Consider the following 12,122-nt stretch of genomic DNA (forward strand, 5'->3'; position numbering starts at 1 on the left):
GCCAATTACAAAGAAAATACTTTAAACTCATTTTCAACAGTTTATATACGTAGAGCCCACCCAAAATTATTCACTTGTCTACTTCTGCTATTCTGTCTCCATTACCTGATACTCTGTCTGCATCTGGCATTTTAAAAGCCTGCAAATAATTAAGATCTGGATTAGAAAAAGCTCTATTTTAAACATTTATCGCTGTTTTCAAAAGGTAGACTATATTTCATTACAAGTGTAGCTAGAACTCTACAGCTTTTTTTGAAGGATACCTAGAGAGGCACAGACATGAATTCATATGAGTTTATTCAGGAACGCTTTACATGTATAAGCAGTATGCAAAAAAGGAAGGTGCTCTTTTAACTACCCACCTTCCTCTTTAAAAAAATAAAATCCATATGATTGATCGGTTACTGTGTGAAAAATTTCCATATGTAGACCTGTGCTAAAACAATTCTATCAGCATTTGCACAGAAGAAAGTATTTGTGCCTTAATTAGCCGAAACATACATTTCTTTCTCTGGGGCGAAGGCAGGGTGGGGGCTTGGCTTTAAGGCTTGCATATGACTATAAGACACGGTATTACTGGATGCTTAGCAAGTTAGAAAGAAAACAATATTTGGAAAACAATTTCTTAGTTCAATTTTGTCTTCTATATTACCAGCCTCTATAAAGCCTTAATAGGGAGTAGAAAACAATTCAGACGAAAACACAAATTTATAGATAGCAGTGTCTTTAGATGCTGCATACAGCATTATTAGCTTTTAATTTGTGTGGTTTACTGGGGAAGTGTGCAAATACAAGTGGAAAAATTAGGCACAGAGTAGATGAAAACATGACATACTTGGGATCTATGTTCTCCTTCCATTCATGGAAGATTATTTGATCCAAAGGAGGCTTCCAGGGGATAGAAGGGGATGGCGACAATTCTCACAACTTCCCTTTACTTTTGCTCTCTCTTCCTGTGTGTTGCATGTTGCAATTCCTCTGTCATTTGGGCCTTAATGATAGTCGAAGGAATCTGACTTGCATTCCAAAGGGGTAACCAAGTTTGTTGTTTGCTTTTGTCCTGAAAAATACTAGAGACTTAACAAATTTATTATGGCATAAACTTTTTCCTAGTCCACAAAAGCTTATTGCATAATAAATTTATTAGTATTTAGGATGCTACATTTAGGATGCTACTCTTTAAGATGCTACATTTAAATGAAGTAATCTGAATATTTGTATGGTCTCCGAAACATTGGAAGAAGTCTGATGAGATCATAGATAATGGGAAATTGCAGATAGTGGGTAAGGAAGAAGAGGGATTGAAGGGCCACTGAAGAAGGGCAAGAAACTTTCCTCCCCTTCCAACACAAGGTTAATAGGCCTTTAACTCATAACAGGTAATTGGGTGTTAGGGTGTCAGTCATCCCAGCAGACAATTGTAGACTGTTAGAAAAAGCATGCCCTAGAAGAGAATCTATAACTTAAAACAAAACAAAACTATTACTACACCTATGGAAGATCATACTAAATAGATTTTATTTTTTTGAAAGGCAGAAAATCAAAACCTGCCACCTTTATTGCTGGATGCTACAGCAATCAAACCAGAGCCCAATACAGTAATGGTGTATTTCTCTGCATAGATAAAGAAGTTGAGATATACTCAGACTTCCCTTGAAAACAAATATTGAAGGATTTGCACCCTGATCCTCAACATTACCAGAAGTAAATCTGACTTATCTCAGTGGAGCTTATTATCATGCAAATATGTTTAGGATCGCAGTATTAGGCTTCTACGAAGAAACAAGAAAAGAACCCCTTCCATTTTCTTTTCTCTCACTTTTTAGGCAAAGGACAAGTTTTACTTATTAAGCAAGATTAATGTGTTTCTTCAGTTTCTTGAGATAGTGTAGTTTTCAATCCACATGTTATTGTTATCAAACACAACCTTATGAGAGAGAGCCCTCTTAAAAGCAGTTTTATTCCTATCCATGATGGCAGACATTGACAAAAAACAGAACTTATCCGAGATCTTCTTAAAAAAATAACTTACAAAGCAGTGATATAAACAGCACAGAACAGTTCAGATGGGGAGAGGGAAGCAGTTCTTTTAATAGTTAAAATGTAAACATGAAAAAAGATGGAATAAAAGTCCCTATTTCTTATTTCTACTTAAGATGTCATGTGATAATATTTTACAACGTCCTGCAGGTCTATATATGTATGTGCGCATATCTATGTTTCTGTAACACACACATACATAATACACCTATCCCTACATATACATACACAGATAACTGTTTGCAGTTCAGTCTTGGGCAGCTCTGATGTGCCACACAGTTGCTGAAACCAGATCAGGACCCACTTTCTTCACAGAACTGGAAAGATGGTTGGGGTGGGGGGAATGGTGGGTCCAATTGTGGCTGAGATTGTTTCTGTTAAACTGTACACAGGGATGAGTAATTTTTCTTCTTTAGTAGCTCTCTGGAGAGGGCCAACTCAGTGCAGCCTTCATGAAGAGACTTGGTAATGGATCACACACTCATTGTCATGCTGGGGGAATACTGAAAAAATAGGAATTCACATTTTAGCAGCAACTCAATTCACCAATCCACTAATAGTGAGACCTGAATGCAAGTTTCTCCTGACCCCAGTCATGATTTCATGCAATACTCATGTGCATACTTCTAGCTTCCTAATTAACAGAGATACAGATATCTTACCTACCATAGTATCAGAAGCCATATACGGTAAGTAGTCTCTGGTAAGACAAAACACTCTGCTACCATAAGAGCAACTATCAAGGTTACAAATCTGTAATTGGGTGAATTCCATAAAGGGGGGGGAAAAGAACTTGCAGACTAGCAAGATAGCATTTGCGTGAATGAGGGCTGGTGATAAGAATCAAGAGTTTTGATATCTATAAACTTTATGGAAAATTGTGTACAGCACTTCATAAAACACTTTTTGGCACATAGCTTTATTTTCTTTCTTTGTGACAAGAATGGCTGATGTGGTACCTTTATGATAAGCTTGAGTGGCACTGCTGGATACAACTCGGATTTTACATTAAGCCGGTTTTATTCATTTTTGAATACTGTAATTACACCTTGTAAAAAATAATAATTGTAGTGATATTTTTCTCACTGTTAATTCATACAATGGCATATTTGTGACAGACACCCAATGAAAAAGCATACAATAGTTCTGGAAATATGAAACTTTGCTTGAATTAGGGCAAATTTAGGTCTCTTGATTCAAACAAAGTAGCAAGTATATCAAATTCGTCTTCAGCATAAATAGTTCCAATTGGTGGTTCTAGCATCCTTTAATTCCAATTGGAGCAAAACCATTAACTGGGTCAGCATAACTGATTTTTTAAAATATAGGATTCATTACGAGTTCAAAATCTAACCAATGGAGTATGAGCATATTTTGAAGACTCATGAAAATATCTACCTTCAGTGCAATAGGTAAATAAAATTATTTGTGAATGAACACTAGAGGGCATTATTGTTTATCATTACCTTAAAAGGCTAACACAAATAAGCTCAGGGACGTATTTTAATTCAGCCATTTCATAATGACTTTTTTCCAGTGGATTTAGGTAGCAAATAACCTTGACATCCATTGGCTAAAAGTTAGAGTCTAGTGTTGGGATGCATTTCAAAGAACAAACCTAAACAAAATTTTTACATTATGTCGTTTGAAGAGTTTGGAATATAACACATAATTTTTGCCATACTTAGGGGCCAAGAAGCTTTTAAATGATTGGAAGAGAGCCACAATGAAATAGAAAAGCTAGTGGAAGCATCATGCAAGAAACAAAATAAAACAAAGGAAAAACCACTTATAGCCATATGAAAAAGGTATAGCCTATGGATAAAATAATTTAGGAATTTTATCTACAATTCTTCTTATTACACACCATTTAGCTAATCAGTCATATTTGCATTGAGTTAATGTTTATTTGGCAAAGCATTATGCATGCCTATCAGTAATAGCATCTAATTCTTTATTCAGGTTAATTTGTATAATGTTAACTCAAAAATAATTTTATCTAAACAATAAAATCACATAAGCAAATATTAAATTCAGACCATTAAAAATAATTCAGCAATCAGCAGTAATAATGTAGAAGTATTTGTGGTTCTTTGCAGATATGTAGTCCACTTTTTCTCCATTAATAGTAGAAAGTAAACAAATGCATATTTGAAAATATAGTTTATAATAAGTGACAACTGCCTATGTTCTCATGGGAAAAGAGCATTACTTGGCAATGTGGTAATGTTAAGAAAGAAAAAATGGAACAGCACACTCAGAGCATGTACAAAAATAGCACACACAACAAGGTTACAGTTCATGTTTTAGTGTCTCAAGGGAAGTTTATTTTAATTTGTAACAAAATAGGAACAGGAAGAAACATGAAAAGCTAATTATCCAAGGATATCACTATGGCATTCTATCAGTATACAACTGTTTAATAATTAGGTCTAATGGAAAATACATACCCCCACCTCACCCTATTGTGTTTTTAATTAGATTTTTTTTAATTGTAAGCTGCTTTGGGATAAAGGTTTGCTGAAAAGTGGGATAAAAATGGAATAAAGTGTTTATTACAGTTAATTCCGTCCTTATATTATAGTTATATATTTATATCCCACCTTTCCCCCTTGTAACTCAAAACAGCCAGGCAGTATCCTATCCAAGCCTGTGCCTGTTTCTTTGCTGCATCATGCATCTTCCACTGCTCTCCAATCCAAAGGGTTGATCAGCTGCAGCAATTTCCCAGCATGAATGAAGTGCTCCCAGGAATACAATATGCCAAGGAATACCTATTTACCTGTTTACCTATTTAAAACTCAAACCATCCTAACCCAACTATCAAATATATTTCATTCTGAATTATAGGTTTATCTACCTCTGTCAATGACATTTTCATGACTCTGTGGAACAGTGGAATGACATTGGAAGAACAACTCAATGTTTAAGAGTTAATCTGCTCGCTGCTATAGTGCACTGCCTTCATGTTCCTATCATGTATTAAAGTCTACTAATCCAAGCAGCAGCAAGTCTATTTTCTTCATATCCAGCATGCCCACTATGGGAAAGAACACTCATCCTGCCCATCAAAGTGTGCTTCATCATAATAGCCTAATAATTTGTGGGGTGGAAGAGCAAGGACCACAACTATGGTGCCCCCTAGATGGTGAGCTACAACTTCCATTATCAGTGATCAGAGGCCATGATGGCTGGGAGTGATGGGAGTGTGGCCAAGCATCTGGAAGGGACACCATGCTGACTATAGAGCATTATGTGTTGGCATCGTCTGCTCAGAAAAACTGACATCAGTTTATCAATATAGATGTCCGGTTGTCTTTGGCAACACACTGTATGTGAAGAAATGTATATCACATTCACCATGGTCACATCTTCATTCTGTTACTGAACACACCTGCACAGCATGGTAGGGACAGTTTTACTTAGTGATATCCTTGCCTATATAGGTTGCAAATCTTCATATAGCCAATCTTCATACTTCAAGGGCAGTGTAAAGCAGTTTTCAAAATTGTTTGTCACCACCATCACAACGAATCTGTTTGCACCGAAACATTGTTGTTGTTTTTTTTGCTCCCTTTCAAATAATACTTAAGAGCTTGAAAATTATCTGATGCTTTGTGACACTGGTCTGTATTCCTTTGCTGATAACAGGGTATCAAACAGGTCCGTATATACTTCACTACAAATTCAGCCCTCTTCAATAAATTCTGTATACAAGTTCAGAAAAATGTTGAAGAAACAGATTGGAACTTTTTGAGAACAGCCATGCCAGCATTATATCATTTTCTGCAAAATCATCAAGACAATCTCTACTTGTGGAAAGAAGGAAGTAAAAAAACAGCTAATTTGTCAGAATTGCCAAAGCACGGTGATCCTAGCACAATACCCGATAACAGGCTAAAAATTGGTGTGTGGGTGTATAATATACAATAGATAGGTCTATATTTTAAGCTTCATAAATCCATTTTATCCATAAGCAGAGTCTATACTACAATCTTCTCACATTATATGCATTTTTCATGTTCCTGTGTATGCCATTTGCATGACGCTTTCACTATTTTAGTATTTTATGGATCTTTTCTAGTCATCTTTAGCCTTCATATCCCACATAAACTAGGCCAACTGTGTGAAAGTTATCGTCTCAAACATCTAAATGGACGAGTTGCAAAAATCCATTTTCAATCTTTTCTTTAAATGCATCACAACAATAAACTGCAGGAAAATTTGCAAAAACAACAACAAAACATTTAGCTCAAGTAGATGGTGGAACAACAATGGCCTAAAACGTCTCTAGGAAATAACAATCTTTTAAAAGAAAAAGGTCCTAACAGTCAAACTCTGGATTCTCTTCTGAAAAACATCTGATGTGTGTTATGTTCAAATTTGTTTGATTGCCATGATTGTAAGCTTTCTAAAGGGCTGAAAGTAATATAAACGTGTGCAAGTTATTCAGTAGCAACCAAAAAATAAAATATAATACTTACACTCTCACTCTGAAAAGGGTTTAGAAAGTTTCCACCCATTTCACCATCATCTCGAGGGGTCCCGGGCTGATTGCTCATGCTGATATTACTGGGAGAGTTCTATTTGAAAAACACAACAGGAGAGCCAATGATGTATGTGTGAATTCATTCTTGTTTTTTGTAAATGAAAGAATTCAAGGACGAAAATATAAAACCCATAGCACTGCCACATTGTATCCTTGCCTCAATTCTCACGAGTGATTGACATATATTCTATATTTGCCATATGGGGTCCAAAGAAGAGCTCTTCCTCTCACACCCACATATATGTATACTCTCACATAGTGCACCACCAATAGATGGCTAGTTTCTCTTAGAACCCCTATTAAAGACACCTCTGGCTGCAAACCAAAAATCAAAATGTGCCCCCAAAAGGTGTTAATTTCTGGTTTGTGAGGTGGCATATTGATGGGGGTTATACTTGGTAGTTTCAGGGTGGCGAGGAGAAAAGCTTTGTACATACTTAATGCAGCTGTCTGGATTGTGGAATTTGCATCATCAACACTGAATACATGCAGTTTAATACATTGATCATATATAGGATAAGCGATTAGAGATCATCAGGAAAACGATCCCTTATATTCAGGAAAATCAATAAGCTAAATCCATTTAATGGAACACATTTCAAGATTTATTTTCAACCTTCTATAGATAATCTCGTTTGCATAATGCCCTCAAAGTGTTGATAATCCAATAACAACTACTTCATTTGAAACAAGGTGTTCGTCTGTTTTTAAGTGTTTAACCACCATAATAAATCTGCTTAGAGAAAAACAGTGCCAAACATTAAATATATGCTTACTTTGGAGATACTGTCCATGTCTCCTGAGCCTAAAATTAAAATGAAGATTCAGTTTAGTTGTTGATTTCATCACTGAGTCTTTTCCAAATGCAAATACCTTTAATTTTGCCACAATTACGAGCCTTTAATTTCAATGGGTCCAATAAATCAGTATCAATAGCATGACACTGCAAGTTTAGGCATAAAATCAGTTATCAGCTATGGCTTAGGGACATAAAAGTTGAAATGGGAGGTGTGGGTGGTTGCTATTTCATAGTTAGAAGCTAGGTGTATCATATCAGGAAATATAGCAAAATTTCAGGTTGGCTAGAGCATGAATTGGAAAAGTGGTACAGTACCCAGACACCAGGAGTTTCAGCTAAGGTCATCGTTAAAGCAAAAGGGGAAGCTTGGGGAGCCTATCAAGGAATATCCTACGGATACCATTCTATCAGGAGCTCCATTCCACATGATGTAAGAATCAGTCCTTTAGAGTTGGGCATCTAACCTTTGGAACTTCCTCCCACCATATCAGACAGGATATCTGACCTGGATTTGAACTGATTTTATGTATGTGTTGCTGCTTTCAACTGTTTTTCTGTTTATAGTTGTTTTTCAAAAATGCTTCTGCATGAAATTGTTTTTAACTTTATATATGCAACTGTTTCACAGATGTCATTATATTGTAAATCAGTTGTCTCATGGGAAATAACTCATAAAATAGAATAAATAAGCAATTGCAGTGCTCGAGTACAAGCAACTGCATATAAAGGGTGGGTGAATCTTTTGACCTGGACCAGTAGACTACTTTTTGGAATTATTTTGGTGCTTTGGTCTGTTGGATTATCCCCTGGGAGACAACTTCTAGTAGTAGACTGTGCAATTAGAAGTATATATAAGAAACCTTTTGTTGGTCTTTTCTTTATATAGTTGTGTGAAGTCTGTGTGAGACAGTGTATGTGTTCTCAATAAAGAGTCTGTTGAACTTTAAACATATCTGCTTGAGCTGTACCAACTTGAGCTAGGTGGGTGGATTCCCAGGGACCAGAGAAAGGTACGGCAGGAAGGAGGTCGTAGCATACCTTCAGGTCAAGTCCCAGTACCCAGTTAATAATTCCACAAACATCTAAATCCTACAGTCTACTCAAAGCTTAGCTGAATATATCATCCAATGTTTTTACATTTTAAAAATCAATTTTTTTCTCCTTAGTATTTAACTTTTTCCTTTAGGTTATGATATACTGCATAAGGATATATGCTCTTTTTTACCTATTCTGTTTCTGTGAAGTTGCTACAGCTCAAGTTGGCACAGCCGAGATGAGTAAATTTAAACAAGATGTATGCCATTTTTCTGCATTCTGCTTGACCTTTTGCAAATTCACACCCAGAGCATGCTACCACCAGCAGAGGAGTTGTTGTTTTGACATCCTTGCTCATGGGAAATGAACAAAAGTCACAGTTGTTTACCGTATGTCTGCTGCATTGTGGCAACATCTCTGTATGAAACTAGTTGCATTATCATGGATGAGGAAGAAGTGGTCAACCCAAGTAAAACAGTCCTGTGCAAACACCCCACCAATTGCTAAATGAGCAAAAGCTATCACCCTCCGCATAAACAGACTTTCCCACTCTGCCCTTGTTCTTGCAGTATTTTGATTTTGTATCTCAACCCTCAGTTGTTGTGGGTTTTTTCACCTTAACTTTAAAGAGAGAACTTCCAGGACTTTTAAATTTCCTGGCATGTTATCATGAAACCTTACTCCAGAATCATAGCATGTTGGGGCTTTCCACCTGTGCAGTTTTATTCTAACTTCTAAAACACATGCAACTTAATTTATAAATCACGATAGGAATCCCAAGTAGACAATATATATTTTGTATGTGAGGGTTGTTTTTTTTGCTAGAAACCTGAGAATTGCCATTTAGAAATCAACTTCCCTGGCTGCAAAGAAAATTTTGAAAATGTAATGGAAGTAATTCAAAACAAGACATTTTGAAATGAACTCAGCACAGAGTTAAGAAGTCAAGATGTAGTACTCTTACCTAATGATCCATTCATATGATGTGAATCCATTCCACCCAATCCACCCATAGGGCCATCAGACCCTGGTCCCATTGGAAACTGTAGAAAGTTAAAATACATCATACTACATGCTATTCAGTAACTTTCACCACTTAATAAATCTATGGTAAAGAATAAACTGCATGGTAAAAACTGGAATATGAATAACAATCTTGTTTCTATTTCTGTCAATATTGTATTTAAACAGTAAAAATAATTATCTCCAGAAATAGCTAGGAAAAGAGCTAGGAAATTAACTAAACCACTAGAGATACTCAAATAAGCAATATTTATGTTAACATCATTATATCAGAGTATGGCCTTGGAGCAGCCACTGCAAACATTTTTATATTAATGAAAATTTAGTGGAGCAATGTTGGCATGTATATGTCATGTTCTTTCACATAAAGGGAGATAAGACATACAAGAATAATGTTTCATACACTAGTGCTTAAGCTGCACAATTTAAATATGTGTTTTCATTTCTGATATTTACATTAGGTCTGTTGGGTCCAGGAGGAACTGCATTCATTAAAGTGTACATATTGTCTCCAGAGTTGGTTGAATCTGAAACAAATATATATTTAGGAGGTCACACATCTTCAATGGGAAACAGCCAGTGAACACAATGAACTATTAATTCAAGGCATGCTTACTGTGCCACGGAAGGACACATTTCAGAACTGCTCTCAAATTGGATGTACAGTACGCATTATCATTAACATCAACTGTAATGTATTTTGCTTATAAGCAGCATTTGGCTAGACTGTGAGCAAATGCTTGTTGCAGATGTTAAAAGGAAAACAGGAGCAAATATTGCATAGGCATGGACCAGCAGCAGTTTCCTTCTTTTAACATGCAAAATAACTGAACCCAGATGAGAATCCATTAGTATTCAAACTGAAGGGCACCAATATCCAATCTGCTTTACTTGTTCCATTAATGGTTCGTGAGAAGGCACTTCCCTAATGTTTGTGCAAGAAGCAATGACAATGAGAAGTCTGGCCTTTCAAAATGGAAGAACTGAAGAGGTACAGAGGAGAACCAGCTATGATTTAACAAGCATCCAGACACATTTTGGCTCTGGGCCAAAGGCAAACAGTGCCTGCCTTCTTGATAATTTGTGCCTGTTGTGGATGCTCTACCAAAGGGATGTATTCAGATTTTAGAAAGAATGATTCATAAAGCTGTGTTGGTCTTCCATAATTAAAAAAATTATAAGTTGCATCCATGTATAGGAAGATGAAAGTGGTTCAGAATCCTAAAGTGATTGCTGAAATGTTAAGCAAAATTACACACATTTCTCTTACCTGTGTATGCATTTTAATTATTTGTTGCCTAAATCATGTATTTCCAGTATTTATCAAAATGAAGTACATTTTTTAAAAAAATATTTTGCATTGCTTTGACATTTTCTGGTTAAAATTGGGATACCTGCTGGACTAGGCATGATGGGTGTTCCTGGTGGCCCCCCGCCTCCTGGTGGACCCTGAAAACCAAACCAAACCATTTAATTAATAAACACACAAAAGACCAGTCAGGATCACTGAATAAAAAAATTCATTCCAGTAGCACCTTAGAGCAGGGGTCCCCAAACTAAGGCCCGGGGGCTGGATGCGGCCCAACCGCCTTCTAAATCCGGCCCGCGGACGGTCCAGGAATCAGCGTGTTTTTACATGAGCAGAATGTGTCCTTTTATTTAAAATGCATCTCTGGGTTATTTGTGGAGCATAGGAATTCGTTCATTTTTTCTCCAAAATACAGTCCAGCCCCCCCCACAAGGTCTGAGGGACAGTGGACCGGGCCCCTGCTGAAAAGGTTTGCTGACCCCTGCCTTAGAGACCAACTAAGTTTGTTATTCTACTATCATTCAGATAGTTGAGTGCTTATCAATTTGGAAGTGAAACAAGGCTATTCAAAAATAAGAGCGCAAATTCTACATACATACACATGCAACTCCCCAGTTACAAATATATGTGCAAATATATGTCTATATTGCTTTTAAAGTAGCAGCAAAGATCCCCCAAACAGTAGTCAAACAAGGATTGAGCTTACTTGAACCATGACTGGTAGAAGCACCAAGGGCACTTTAGCCAAGTTGGGAGGGGAGGGTGTGTGTCAGGCATGTTCTGTGCCTTCCTTATGCAAATCAGTTAATGACCCCAAATGCATTAGCAACATGGTAGCAAAGGGGATAAGAAGGCAACCATAATATTTGGTTTTGGCTTAGCTAGCAAGGTCAGCCAAGAAATTTGGATCCTTCCTTATCAGATTCCATCTGGGGATCAAATTACACTACTGACTACTGGGGGGGGGGCAGTAAGACAGACTTTTACATCTTAATTGCTAATTTCTCTCACATGTCCAATTTGTCACCACTTTGTAATTGTGAATTCAGGTTCAAATTTGTACACTCTATATAGAGCACATCTAAATATTCTAGTAAATTTGACAAGCTTGATAACCACGTATTTTCCACACAAGCATATTAAGGTTTCACAGCAGGTTATGATCTTGACACTTTTGCTACCTCCAGTTATCTAGACCAGGGGTGGCTAACCTCTTTTAGCCCAAATACGTCATCCGGGGGTGGGGGGTTGATGCCAGTGGTGGCCATGGTCACACCTCTCTTTTACACACACACACACACACACACACACACCTTGATTTGGCCCCTTTCCTGCTCAAAAGATTGACTTGATGAACACACAAGGGG

At 36.9% G+C, this 12,122-nt stretch overlaps 1 protein-coding gene across 8 annotated transcripts in view; it reads right to left on the reverse strand.

Annotated features, from left to right (window-relative positions):
* Positions 1-1,941: 1,941 nt before the first annotated feature.
* SSBP2 (single stranded DNA binding protein 2) overlaps positions 1,942-12,122 on the reverse strand; it is a 115,064-nt gene continuing 104,883 nt past the window's right edge. For 7 of the 8 annotated variants that reach the window (XM_033164700.1, XM_033164704.1, XM_033164699.1 and 4 more), the window contains 6 exons: positions 10,841-10,895; positions 9,903-9,973; positions 9,388-9,466; positions 7,366-7,394; positions 6,525-6,623; positions 2,514-2,543 (listed from right to left, as the gene is read on the reverse strand). In XM_033164700.1, coding sequence (XP_033020591.1) covers positions 2,514-2,543; positions 6,525-6,623; positions 7,366-7,394; positions 9,388-9,466; positions 9,903-9,973; positions 10,841-10,895 — 363 coding nt within the window. Of the gene's footprint in view, positions 2,544-6,524; positions 6,624-7,365; positions 7,395-9,387; positions 9,467-9,902; positions 9,974-10,840; positions 10,896-12,122 lie in introns of all 8 variants that reach the window. The other variant, XM_033164696.1, reaches the window with a different exon arrangement.

The sequence above is a fragment of the Lacerta agilis genome, chromosome 11, assembly GCF_009819535.1.
Source record: "Lacerta agilis isolate rLacAgi1 chromosome 11, rLacAgi1.pri, whole genome shotgun sequence".
Taxonomy (NCBI): Eukaryota; Metazoa; Chordata; class Lepidosauria; order Squamata; family Lacertidae; genus Lacerta; species Lacerta agilis.